General features: G+C 27.9%; 1 protein-coding gene across 4 annotated transcripts in view; it reads left to right on the top strand.

The window, feature by feature from the left end:
• Positions 1–14,034, top strand: part of LOC145844664 (arf-GAP with SH3 domain, ANK repeat and PH domain-containing protein 1-like) — a 42,742-nt gene extending 28,708 nt beyond the window's left edge. Inside the window, exons 17-26 of one of the 4 annotated variants that reach the window (XM_082952070.1) lie at positions 2,662–2,851; positions 4,629–4,740; positions 5,505–5,615; positions 5,865–6,004; positions 6,540–6,798; positions 7,406–7,460; positions 7,811–7,851; positions 10,165–10,452; positions 10,925–11,099; positions 12,897–14,034. In XM_082952070.1, coding sequence (XP_082808196.1) covers positions 2,662–2,851; positions 4,629–4,740; positions 5,505–5,615; positions 5,865–6,004; positions 6,540–6,798; positions 7,406–7,460; positions 7,811–7,851; positions 10,165–10,452; positions 10,925–11,099; positions 12,897–13,077 — 1,552 coding nt within the window. In that variant the 3' untranslated portion in view covers positions 13,078–14,034. Of the gene's footprint in view, positions 1–2,661; positions 2,852–4,628; positions 4,741–5,504; positions 5,616–5,864; positions 6,005–6,539; positions 6,799–7,405; positions 7,461–7,810; positions 7,852–8,807; positions 8,946–10,164; positions 10,453–10,924; positions 11,100–12,896 lie in introns of all 4 variants that reach the window. The other 3 variants (XM_082952072.1, XM_082952073.1, XM_082952071.1) reach the window with 3 other exon arrangements.
• The last annotated feature ends 218 nt before the right edge of the window (positions 14,035–14,252 follow it).

Raw genomic sequence — 14,252 nt, 5'->3', positions numbered from 1 at the left:
AAGATTTGGTAAATTTGCAACAAGTAAAACTAAAGTATTAAATTTTTCTGACTACGTCCCAAATGAAAATGAAAAGTTTGTTTTAGAAAATGGTCTACGTTTTTCCGTACCTTTTAAACAACAACGAGAATGTATTTTCTCAGAATTTGAAATTCTTACTGGACAGTTAAAACACCACAAACCTTTTTCGCAAAATAAATTAGATAGATGTTATGCTAAGTTATATGATTTATCTCATTCCTTACAAAATAGTAGAATAAACAATGCAGATTTTAAAATGTTTAAAAGTTGCAATTTAGCCTACAAATCGTTGAAATCAAATAATCAAATTGTTATTTTAAAAGCAGATAAAGGTACTTCTTTTGTTATTTTAAATAAGGAGGATTATATAAACAAAATGAATGCTATTTTAGATGACAAATCTAAATTTATTAAGCTAGGCCCGGTTGAAAAAGCTGACTCAACTGTTAAAATTGAGAAAGCTTTTCAAAAGAAACTCAGAAGCTGGTATGTTAAAGGTTTTATTTCCCAAGATGTTTATGAGTCTATTAGACCAACTGGATCCCAATGCCCTAAACTTTATGGACTTCCGAAGACGCATAAAAAAGGCCTTCCATGCAGACCCATCTTAGATATGATAAATTCTTCCCAATATAAAATAGCAAAATTTTTAATTCCTATCTTAAGTCAAGTTTCTAACAAATTTTCCAAATTTTGCGTAAAAGATTCCTTTAATTTTGTTGACAATCTACGTAATAACCCCTGTTTATCCGACCAAATGTGTTCTTTCGATATAAAAAGTCTTTTTACAAATGTACCTTTAGATGAAACCATAAACATATGTGTAAACGAGCTTTATAATTCAAATCTAAGTCCACCAATGTTTCCAAAAGAGATATGCCAGAGTTTGCTTTACATGGCAGCTAAGAACGTAGAATTTAGGTTCAACAATTACATCTATAGACAAGTCGACGGTGTCGCGATGGGCAGCCCCCTAGGTCCTGTGTTAGCAAATATATTTGTTGGCTATTTTGAGTCCATTTTATTTACGAATATAGAAAAACCTCTTAATTACTTTAGATATGTTGACGATATTTTTATTTCTTACAAGACAGACTACAATGTTGATGATTTATTTGAGCAAATCTCCAACTTACATCCTTCACTTAAGTTCACTCGTGAGCATGAAGCTGATGGCTCTTTACCTTTCCTTGATGTCTTAGTTCAAAGAACACCAACCTCTTTAAACACATCCATTTATAGAAAACCAACTTTCGTAGGCCAATACATTCCTTGGCAGTCTTTTTGTCCCACCTCACAAAAAACCAACTTAATATCGTGCTTAGTTTTTCGAGCACATAAAATATGTTCTAAGGTGAAACTAAGTGAAGAAATCAGTCACATTAAAAGTATTTTTGGCTCCTTAGGTTACCCTTTGGAAGTTATTGAAAAAACTATCAATAGGACTACCGCGAAGCTTGTCAGCCTTACAAAACACGGCCCAAATAAATGTGTAGTATATTTAAGACTTCCATATTTAGGAAAGGAAGCTAAGCTTTTTGAAAACCAAGTTTTAGAAACCGTACATAACACTTTTGGGGCAGTTAATTTAAGAATTACCCATTCCACTAGAAAACCACTCAACGGAATTGTTAAAGATCTCACTCCTGATCCCGAAAAATGCAATATAATCTATAAATACAAATGCCACTGTGATAGTGAGTATATTGGGAGAACTTCGCAACGATTTCACATAAGAAGGGACCAACACGTGACCAACGCATTGAGAAACTGGATGATCTATGGGACTAATAAGCCAATAAAAAGTCAATCGGCAATAGGTGAACATCTGTTAAATAATTTAGAATGCGCAAAAAACTATAACGATAATATGTTTTCAATTGTTTGTAAAGGACGTAACATGTATCATTTAAGTGTTTTAGAGTCTATATTTATTAAAACTAATAAGCCAAGTTTATGCAAACAAAAATTTGTTTATAACTCTAATTTGTTTAAATTATTGTAAATTCGCTACTATGTTTTGTTTTTGTTGTTTAATTTTATTTTAAGAAAGTTTAAATAAGTCGGTTTCCTCTTATTAAGATTGCTATTAATACTTTCAATTTCTAGTACTTAAGCTTTATACTTTAAATTTTGTTAAACAACTTTATATTAGCATCGCCTAGTACATGTAATTTTATTTACCTATTATGACGCATAATCTTACAATTTTATTAATTTTACTGTTTTAGAAAAATCTATTTAGTTATCTACAAAAACTATTGAAAAGGGTAGATTGAAAAATTTTTAGTTAACAAAAATAAAATATACTGCAAAATGAATTATTGTCTGAAATTTTTATATAAAGTTAGTACCGAAAAGAAATTATTCAGCACTTTATACTTTGTGTTTTCATTTAAATTTAAAGTTTTCATTTAAACTTTGTGTTTTCATTTAAATTATGTTTGTATATATATATATATATATAATTTATCTTAAAGTTTTAAATATAAGTTTATTTTCTTTTTCTCTTTTTGTGTGTTCTGTTTAAGTGGCTCAGGTTTTGATGCCTGAGTCCAACATTGCACAATAAACAATATAATAATAATAATAATAATTATACAGTTTCATAAAAAACAAACTTTCACAAAATAATTACAGGGAGGAGAGAAAAGCGTTCATTCAGGGAAAGTACCAGGATAGAAACTACGTTTTGCGAACTTGCGACAACAGAGAGCACCTCCTAGCGGATGAATTGTTGCAAGCGGTTGAAAGCAGGGATCTGCAACAACTGCTGCAGAATTTCGCTGAAAGTCAGCAACAGGATCTGTCTGTACCGTTGCCTGGATTTGTTAGTTGTTTTTTGTATAAATTAATGTGTCTACTACTAAAAATTATAAATATTTAGTAAATGTTGTAACAATTATTGTAATTACTGTCCAGCTTTGATAAAGGTTTCTTCTCGGATATGTTGGTTAGTATTGTTGTCAATTAGTTTAGTTGGTATAAAGTGTTTAGTTTTTATTGTTATTAATATTAATTAACATTTTAATACTTTAATTAATAGTTAGCTTTGACTAACTTACTGCCTTTATTTGTTCGTTGATAAAACATTTTGTTTGTTTTTATTTATAAATATTTCATGCATGTATTACTACGGTTTTTTAATTGAATAACTTTATTAGTTTTTACTAATATTTAAATTATATGTGTTTACTTACTAAATATATTTAGTTTTTAGAAACTTAAAAATTTATAACAACACTATTTTCTTTTAACTTAGTACACAATCAAACGTAAATAAAAACTTCAACTGTTTTAATTTAATTTTTAAGTTTTCCTTTGTTTTAATTCAGCTAACTTTAATACATTATAAATACCAAAAGCTTTTTTTTCAAATCAGTCCAGCTAGTAAGCACTGCGGATTTGTAAGATAATTAAATGTAACTTTATTTAAAATTAGTTTAAACAAAAACAATTTTGAAACTACGAACGCAATACAAATGAAAAAATTTTACAAAACAAGCATCTGAGGCTTTCAGTGACGTCACAGAGTCTAAACAGCAAAATGTGTTTTTAAAGTTTGTATAAACTTTACGCGCTTATCTATGAAATACAAAACATTGAAACATAAACAATTTAACAGCCGTTACTTAACTGGCTAAGTAAATAAGACCTAATCTTAAGAACGCCTTTAAATACTTCTTCATAATAATATATTCATTCTGCTGAGATTATGTTCAGATTTTTGTAAGTTACCATTGAAATAAAATTCTCCTACTGTCATGAGCAATATCTACAGTTTGGTTTAAACTTACAAAAAAGAAGTAGAGTTACACCTTTCGCACAATGAGAATGGTGTTTTTAAGCATTTCAACTTCTAAAAGAAACCATACTAAGTTTTACTTTTTACTGTGATCATTAGCACCAAATTTGTAGTAAATTGTATACACTTGGATGATTACAGTACAGTTGTGTATTTAAAATTAATGTATCAGTTTAAATATCAGCTAACTAGCGACGTAATGTAGTTTAACTGAAAGTTTTATCTTATAAATTTGTATAAATTTAAACTTGTTTTGAGAAGCAGTAATAAAATATTTTATATTTTATGTCACATTTAAGTTTTTCAATTTTATGTATTTAAAAAGTTAAATAGTCAAAGTTTAACTATAAGCAAATAAAACATGTTTAGAATAGTCAACTATAACACAATCTTTTTTAATTTATCACGTACATTTTTATTACCAAATTTGTATTAGCAAAAAAGTCAAATTATCCTTACAAATTAAATTGTTTCGTTATAATTATGTTATAACTTTTGATTAAATTGAAGTATAGAATATTTTGTATTCTAAATTAAAAAAATTGTTTTAAACTTCTTTGTGGAAAAGTTAAATTTTCATTTTCAAAAGTCAGCTATCAAAGTGTACTAAACTACAATGCGTTTTAATGATAAATTCTAAATATTTTAAAATTTATTACAATTTATAACTTTTATCACTATAGTTTACAGGTAACTTGTATATCTCGAAAGCAACTTAACACTTAATTTTCTCCACAACTAGTTTGTTTTATACAACTTGAATGGTTAAAATTAATTTTATTTACAATTAATAAACTTACAGTCGAATGAGGAAACAGCGCTGCACGTGGCCGCTTCAACACCCATCGAAATCCCCTCCGTCGACTCCATACTGCCCCTGGTGGACTTCCTCGCGCAAAACCTCGGCAGTGCGGGTTTGTTACATATTAGGAAAATTACTTTTAAAATACATAACGTGTTAGGGAAATTCCCAAAACTGAACATCTTTGTTCATTTTTTTGTGTCACCTGTCGTTTACTTTTAAAGCAACAGTTCCTAACAAAATAGGCAATATGGCCTTTTTTTCATACAGTAAGTTGGTCATGCTTCAATTGTTTAGTGAAATCCAGGTTTAAGTAAAACTTTCGACCTGCCACGGTTCTTGGCCCCTTTTAACCGATTGGTTTGACATGCGGTATTAAGTGGCAAGTTGTTGCAAAAATGACAAATTCGGCTCAGATTTTTTGACTTTGTTGTTAATAAACTTTTCTATTCTAAAGTATAGTTATAAAAAAGCTGTAAAAATCCATTTATTTATCTAGAAATAAAAAGCAGTTCGATTAAAGCTAGATCAGGGTTTCCAAAAGTTAGCTGAGTGACTCCCTTGGGAGCAATTACAGAAATTTAGAGGGCTACAGTAAAGGGGCCACAGGGGTAGCCATGAAGCAATAATTTGAGGTTTTAAGTATTTTTAATGGTAGTTTTTTGAGAAATCGTGTTAGAGGGGGCCACAGCTTTATTAATTTATTTAAAAGGGGCCTTTTGACAAAAAGTTTGGGAAATCCTAAGCTAGGTAGTTAAAAGAACATTAATTTATTTGTATATAATAAATAAAAAAAAGTAAATTATTTTATATAAATAAAACAATGAAAAACTAAATTAGTTTTCATACACAAACAACAATGTACAAATGTAACAGGACTGAACAAAACGACACTAGATGGAAATACCGCATTGCATATTTGCGCTGAACTTAATAACACTGAAGCAATGAAATTACTACTAAGAAGCAAAAGTAATACTAATATAAGTGAGTTAATTTTTTGTTTTACAATATTTATATGAAAATTAGATTTTTTGTTATTCGACTACTAATGCTGTTTTTTTTTTCAAATAGTAATTTATAATTTTTTTTTTGCACTTTTTCTTTCTAACCAACAAACAATACTTAATTAATCAATTTTTTAATATGTAATTGAAATTTGAAATTTTGTTTATTGATATTATTTATTTTTTACAGGAAAATAAATTAAAAATACTTATACATTCATTCTTACAGGAAACAAAAACGGTGAATTGCCATTAGACGTGGCGAAAAGGCTTGGTAATGATGAATGCGTTGAATTGATACAACAAAGCGTACACAGAAGCAAAAAGTTACTATACATCGATATTGAGTGGAATCTCACTTCTAAATGGGTTAGTACAATTTATAGATGAAGATATTTGATAACAACTTTTTACAAAATTGCTTACAAATAACTATAAAAAGCATTGGTACATTTGTAAAAGTGTTCGTAAATTCTTTTTTTTTGTACAAAATAGTTTTCCGTGCAACAACAAGTCGCATAGAAGCGCTGTAACATTAATAAAAAAAACAATACCAAAAAATTAAATACCTAAACGAATATTTTAAAATTGTTTATATATTGAAAATTTTAGCTTAACTTTTAAATTTAATAGTGCAACTAGTAACATAAAAAACACTAACACAGAAATACCCATAAATTAAAATCCAGTTGCTTCTTCAGTTAAACCCAAATAATTTTAGATCAAGTTTAATTAATTAACCTTATTCTAATCATTCTGCACTTTGATAAAAAGACCAAAGAATTACATTAAAAAAAAACTAAAAGTTTCCAAGAAAAGAAACAAATAAAATAAACTAAAATCAAAGCATAACAAAATAATTTATTTTAATACATCACAAAAATCTTATTATTACGTCACACAGGACGACGATGATTTTGTGAGCGACGACGAACTGGAAGACAAGAACCTGCCGCTTCAGTCCCCCCAGTTACCTCCCAGTATGACGTCACACAAGCTTCCCCACAGTGACGTCACAAAGAACAACCTGTTGAATAGTAGCAAGAAGGGCGACATGCGCGGGAGGAGCCTTACTTCGGGGATTTCCCTGCAAAAAGCGCGGGAAAGTTTGCGGAAGTCGAGTGACGTCACGCAAGGATACACGAGTCAGGAAATTGATGCGGGTGAGTTAAAAATAAGTAAATAGTAAACAAAACAATGATTCGTTAATCAATTTTTTACTTAAATGAATTTACAATGATGCTAATGGAATCTTCAATTACAGCAAGTTTGTGTTAATCAAAGTTAAGATTCTAGAGGTTTAAGTGTTTATTTATTTATGTAAATAATTAAAGTTACTTTGTTTAGAGTTAATTTGTTTTTGTTTATTGTATTAGAAATAAATAATTAAAAGACAAAATTAATAATTTGTTAATTAATTTATATTACAATGTTTTACTCGAACAGTACTTAATATTAATGGGATCCTCAATACCGAAAACTTTGTGATAACCAAAGCAAAAATTCGACATTTAAGATTTAAATGTTTACTTGATTTGTGTAAATAGTTTACGTAAATTTTTAATACAGTGTTGTTTTGAATAAATTGATTTCTTTATCATTCTTAACTGAAATTAAACAAATATAGTTCTAGCATTTAAACTGATCAATAATTTTATTGTTAAAAGCTTGTTATTTTACTGATAAATATTTTCTTAAAAAGTTAAATTTTAGATTGTTAGTTTTTTGATTGTTTTTTTAATAAATAGTATTTTATATTTTAATTTTCAGGTCATAAACCACCCCCTAAGCCTCCCTTGACGCCAAACAATAAAATAAACCCGAAGTTTGTTTTTATTTTTCTTTTAAATTTTTTACTAGGTAGTTTAAGTAATTAACCATGATTCGAACACAAAAATTAAAATTTGTATTTTATTTTATTCTAATACACTTATATTAGATACATGTTTTTAAGTCCTTATCAAAAAATAAAATAAACCCAAAGTTTTTCATTATTTTTTATGTGTGCAGTTAAAGTAAAAATGTTATTTTTTGTAAACGACAAGTTTTAATATTTAATAAACAACATGTGTGCTAGTTAACTAACAAGTTTATTTTATTTTTTGTTGTTTCTGTAGTTCACTAAAACAAATTTTTATTGTTGCGCGTAAAAATCAAGATAAATCTCAACTTTAGGCGCCCAACTGATTTTGGAAGCGACAAATTTACTCCGGCAGGTATGGTTTGAAATTATTAAAAAAACATTATTTAAAACTAGCATGTCGTTTTGTAGTGCTTTTAAATTTGCATTTCTGTAAATTAGATGTTTAATTAAGAAAAAGTTAGCATAAATACAAAGTTTAATTGTGAAGTATAGTAGTTAAAACTTTTAAAATGGAGCAATTTTTCAAGCTTTAGTTCAGCGTTTATAAGCTAGACTGGAAAGTAAAACCAGTCTTTAAAGTTTTACATACTGATAGTTTTTTTGGCTTACACTTTTTTAGTTTTCACTACACACAAGTGGAAAAACCATTTGCACACATAACTATTTAAAGTAGAAAAGTCTTTTGTATATTACTACTTTTTAGCTATCTGTATATGTGCTAAGTACATTTTTATGATAACATTGCTAAGCTTATATAACACTTTATTTGATTTTGGAATATTAATGGTCATTGGTCACGTCGAATTCAACGCTTTTAGATTTAGAAATAGGTTTATTAAACATATAAGTTTTGATTAACTTTGATTGCTTTAGTATAATCATTTGAATTTAAACTAAGTTGCTGTAAGAGTTTTAGCAAGTTCAAAACTTTAGAAAAAGTTTAAAATTTGTTGAATAAACTATTTAAAGGGAGAAAAATTTGTTAATACAAATAAAACGTAAGAATATGTATTGCTTTTTTTATAAATTAAAACTTACTGTTGGTTATAAAATAAAGATAGAATCTAACAAAATTTTCAAATACAAATAAGTTTTCAGACTAACCTTTATTATTTTATAAAAATGTCTTTATTCGTTGAAAATAGCTTAAATATTTTTTACGATATTAGATTACGACATACTTATACTTTAAGTTATGTACCTAAATTAAAAAGTTCTAACAAAATTTTAGTTATTATTTATTTTAGTAGCAACATCTTTTCAAATGTTTAATTTTTTAATATTTATATATTTTTAAACATTTGATAGTCAAGGGCAAAAGCAGATTCCTATCAAAATCTGTTTTGGTGAGAAAAACGCGCCAAATGAGCATTTCGCCCAGAAAGCACTCAGTTTCCGCGCCAAAACTTAAAAAAGCCCCGCCACCGATACCAAGTAGAAAAAACAGTTAGTACCAGGAATGTATTCTCGGAAAAAAAAAATGTTACTTTTGAAACTGGTGATTACCATCTAATAATCGAAAATATATTATTATTTCAATTGGTCATTTAAGTTAAAAGAAAAAACTAAGTTATAAAATCAGTAAAATATGTAGTTTGTTATGTTTTTTGTTCAAATTCTTCAAGATTTTTCTTAGATGTTGATCAACTTTAAATTATATTTGGTGTTATTATTTAGTTTATATTTTAACTCGAATATGATTAATTTCGGGATACTTTTGATTTATAATGAAAAATTGATCATGCATCAGTGATTTTCAAAAAAGCGGATTTGGGTTTTTTTTTAGGTCTCAGAAGGTATGCAACTTCAATAAAATAAAATTCTAAGTGCTGCCTTGATCTAGTTATAGTTAGACAAACGAAATAAATATACAATTTTAAAGTTTGGCTACTTATTCCCTTGATGATACTATCGAACAAAAATTACATTTTTGCAATTTTTTATGTATGTTGCTCCCAAAGTTTAATTTTTAAAAGTGCCATCAGTGAGTACAAAATACTGTGTTAAAAAACGTTCAAAAATCCAAAACTTGTTAATATAAAAGTGAATATTTAAAACAAATGTGAAGGTTTAAATGTACCCTTACTAACAAGTAAAAATACCAACAAAATCGACATTAAAGAAATATAACGCACAAGTTAAGAAAATAATTGATAAAATACATACAAGACTTATGTTATTAGTAAAATAAATTATTTTTTTGCAATTAAATCAACCAATCTCTTAATTTATTTGACTGTTGAAGTCCTATAAACCTTCAAGTCTCAACTTTCCACAAACTTTATAACTCAACATATATCCTTGGCTAAAACTAAAAGATCATCTAAAGTTTTAACAAATGAAATTCACCTCTGAAATCGGAACTATAATTTTAACCTCCTTAATTTAGCCTCTTATCAACAATCACTCCCTTTTCATTGAATTTCTTAAATTCAACCCCTTAACCTTGCCCTCTGAATTAACTTGTTGAAAAAATCTAGAAATAGATACAAAAAATAACTGTGATAGTTTCCCGACTGCTAGTCTGGACGTAATAGTTTTTTTTTGAGGCTAAACACCTCACTAACGAAATCAGTTTTAATTGTTATAAAAATATTTTATTTTCAACCAAAGCATGTGTTTTTTCTTTTTTTTCTCTCATTTCACGTTATGACGTCACACAAAGGTCAGAGAACTTCGTCGTCGGTGCGCATGCGCAGCTCCCCCCACCAAAACCGCCTCCATGGCAACCAGCAGCAGAAGCGGCACAGCAACGGGGTGCAGAACCGCTCCTTCCTCCACCCCAACACCGTGGGGAAATCCCCGTACTCGTCCGGAGTCTCACTTCAGGGGAAAACCACTCAGTCGAGCAAGAGGCTGAGTAGCAGGTTTGGAAACGGGGAAAACCCCTCAAGTTTCCATGGCAACTACGGAAACAAGAGGAGCTCGGTGACGTCATCGGCGAGTAACCAGGGTAACGAATTTGCATGTTGAAATTTTAATTTATTTATTTTATTGAGTTCTGATAAGTGATTGTGATTTTTGTTGGGCATTTTTGTTTGCACATTTTTAATTTATTTTCTTTGTTAATTATTTAGATAGTTAAAAGTGTGTTAGATACTTTAAATACACATCTAATACTATTAAGAAATTATAACTTAATCATTGTTTTACTAACTAACTTTTGTAAAAAGTTGTTATTTTATACAAATGTAACTTTTTTATCCTAAAAAAAGTTAATTTATCAAGAAACTTTAAATAATTTTAGGCTTTTAAACAACAACAATTAGTTTTTAAACTAACTAAATGTTACTTTTTATTTATAAAAAAAACCTCGCATTTAAAATCAGTTTAACTAATTTACAACTAGTTACCTGCAAAACAACTAAAAAAATTATTTTAACCTGAACTTCTGACAGTTTTGTTTGAAATAATTTTATTTTCAGAACAAGTTCGCCCTTCGAGTTCGATGTCGAGGAACTTCGCGGGGAATATAGGTAATTCCCCTACTAATTTTGGGAATTCCCCAACTAGTGTAAGGGACGTCCCCCCACCTCTGCCCCCACCGCTGGACCCCAAAATACTCAACAAGGAGCTTCCGATACCCGCCCCGAAACCCAGGTATGATTGTGACGTCACAAGCTTTGTAACAATATGATATTTCTGTATATTTTACGTACTTAGTACTTATTGATGTAATGTAGTATGCATTAAATTTTGGTATGAGTGTGACTATTTTTATTATGAAATATTATTACTAATTATTATAAGAAATATACCAATTTGTATAACTTTATATAAATCAAAAGTTATCAAATTTATAAAGTTATTTCAAATCTTAGGTACGCACCTTGAACACAGCAAAAAAGAGAGCACTTTGAAGATTTTTTTTTATTAGATTTAAACGGTTTAAAAATTTGAGTAAAAGTCAACAAAAAACTAAAGTATTTTATTTTATTATAATCTAGAAATAGAATTTTAGGTTGATTAGTATTTATCAACTTAATTATGCAGGTATGAAAGGTTAAAAACATTAAAAAACGTAAATATTAAAAAATTAACAATCTAAACTTTTTCACATTTGTAGATTCAAACAGCAACAGTGGCTGAAGTAAAACTTTCAGCTTTTTTCTTGAAACAATTAGCTTTTATCGGCCTGATAGCACAGTACTTCAAAACATAAACTAGAAAATATTTTAGTTAAATACTATCAAATATAAAAATTAAAAAAGTTAAAACACTTTGCAAAATCTTGAACAAGCGGCAGTGGCTGGGACAAAGACTTTTTATTGTGACGTCACACTTTTTAAACAGCAAGCAGCAGCTTCAAAATAAAATAAAATTACCAAATAGCTTTCGGTGACGGCAGCATACACAGTTTTAAGTAGCTGAAATTTTAAAAAACGACATTGATTCTCTTACCAGTCGTGTGAAATAACTAAAATATTTAAAAAAATTGAAAGCAAGACAATTCTATTTTTTTTTTTGTAAATTTTTACATTCCAAACTATTAGATGCACTTTTAAAAATGATGTGACTATCAACTAGAAAAATATATTGCGTTATCGTGGAAGATTTTTGTATAATTTTATAAATTTAAACATGAAAAATTTGTACTGTTTAATTTTTGTAATAATGTTAACATAAGCTTCAAAACATCATTCGTATATATTAGAAATTCAGAGTAGTTTATGTGCAGTTTATATAAAACCAACTTTGAAACGCGTAAACATGTCAAAGCATATCAAAATAAAAGTTTTAAGACTTTAGCAACAATTTATTGCGCTTTAAAGTTAAAGATAAATAGAAAAGTGTTATCAAAAACAAATCAGTAGTTATAAAAATTGAAATAAAAACTTTCACTCATTTTAAAGTTATAGCATTAACTGTATTGGTTGAAAAAAAAACATATAGAAATTTTCAGAACTTCCAGAGTTATCGCATTGTACGATTGCAAGTAGATAAAAACAATATTTGTTAGTAAATGAAAGTTTTTAATTAGTAATAATAATTATTTTCCAGACCATCTCGTGCTATAGCATTATACGAATCCGAGTAAAAACAGATAAATAAATAAACAACAAATAAAACTTATAAGTTTTATAAACGAATAATGTGATAAATAATTATTCACAGACAAACCTTGTACGATTACAAGTAAATATAAAATAAAATAAAAATCGAAAATAAAAACATATAGTATAATTTTTGATTGATATATTAGAATAAAATAAATTACAGACCCACCCGAGTATTAGCATTGTATGAATGAAAGGCAGACAAATAGTATTTAATGATAATAAATAGTTAAAATTCAGACTTTTAAAAGTAAGTATAAAGTAAACAAGTAGAAAGTATAAATAGAAAAAAAATACACTTTTATAAAAAAAAAAGTAAACAAACAAAAAACTTTATTAGACCGACCCGCGTCATAGCGTTGTACGACTGCAAGGCCGACAACCACGACGAGCTTACTTTCGTTTGCGGGGAAGTTATCGTGGTCACCGCCGAGGAGGATGCCCACTGGTGGATCGGGCACATCGAGGGGATTCCCAACAGGCGCGGGGCTTTCCCTAAAAAGTTTGTCGATCCTCTGTGAGGGAAATTCCCTAAAACTTGTCATACCAGGGATTGTTTTAACTAGAAGAAATATTTTTTTAATTATTTTTGAGGGAATTTCCCTCGATCGATAGTTTTTATACCAGCGACGCTTTTGAGAATTAGAAGATTTAAAAACTTTAACTTTGTTCTTTTGCTTTTTTATTTTTATATAAGGAAAACTTCATATCGTCCCAAGATCTGAAAACATTCAATGTTATGTTAAAAAGTTTCTTTAAATTTTTAATTTAGTATTTTTTCGATAAAAAAAAGCAATCTTTTTTAATAAAAAGATTTGTATGTGTTTGTGCATATTGTATTTCGAAAAGTTCGGTTACTTTTTTTTTGTACATTCAAACTTTTCGAAACTTTATTTAATGGATTACTCCAAGAATACTGCTATTACAATTCATTTATTTCAAATTAACTAAAAAAAATAATTTTAACATTCTTTAAAAGTTGAAGTAGATGTTTCAAAAATTAATTTTAATTTTATAGAACTTTTTTTTACACAGATGATAATGTAAAACTAGAGTTTTTAGTTTTTAACAGATGTAACTAGTAATATCAAGGTGAAATAAATGTTTTGAAATGTTTTTCTTATCAAATTACTTCTGTTACTTTAAGTGATTAGAAAAACATGTTTTTATTTTTAAGTGCTTTTATCACAAAGGTATAGAATTTATTCTAATTTTTTTGCTAGTTTTTTAAACAATTTTAGTCCGAATGAATATGAATTAACTTTTTTTTATAAAAAATCATGACTACTTTTTAGAATTTGTATTGTTTTATCACATTTACATAAAAACTAACACAATATAAAATTTAAAGTTCTGTTTTAAAGCTTAGCAAAAGGAATAAAACTTAAATTTATATTAAACGTTTTGATAACATTCTAATTATAAGATACTTATTTTTATCTAAATGTTTAACTTCATTGTAAAGTTTGCAATTTTTTTAAAGTTCAAACACTTTTTTTGCTTTTTCTTTAACGAAAACGAGCTTATAAATTACAACTCATATTTATATAAACTGCAATATAGTTATAAAACTAATAATTACAAGTTACTTATCTAACACTACTCTGTACTTTATTAAAATTGAAAACATTTTTGTGCTTTTAACAATACAATTTAGTGTATGTTAAAAGTGAAATTAACATTGTATTATGTTGGT

Source organism: Thalia democratica, chromosome 9 (genome assembly GCF_965202585.1).
Source record: "Thalia democratica chromosome 9, ktThaDemo2.hap1.1, whole genome shotgun sequence".
NCBI classification, from domain to species: domain Eukaryota; kingdom Metazoa; phylum Chordata; class Thaliacea; order Salpida; family Salpidae; genus Thalia; species Thalia democratica.
Note: the sequence above shows the minus strand (reverse complement) of the source record. Positions and strands in the feature narration are given on the sequence as shown.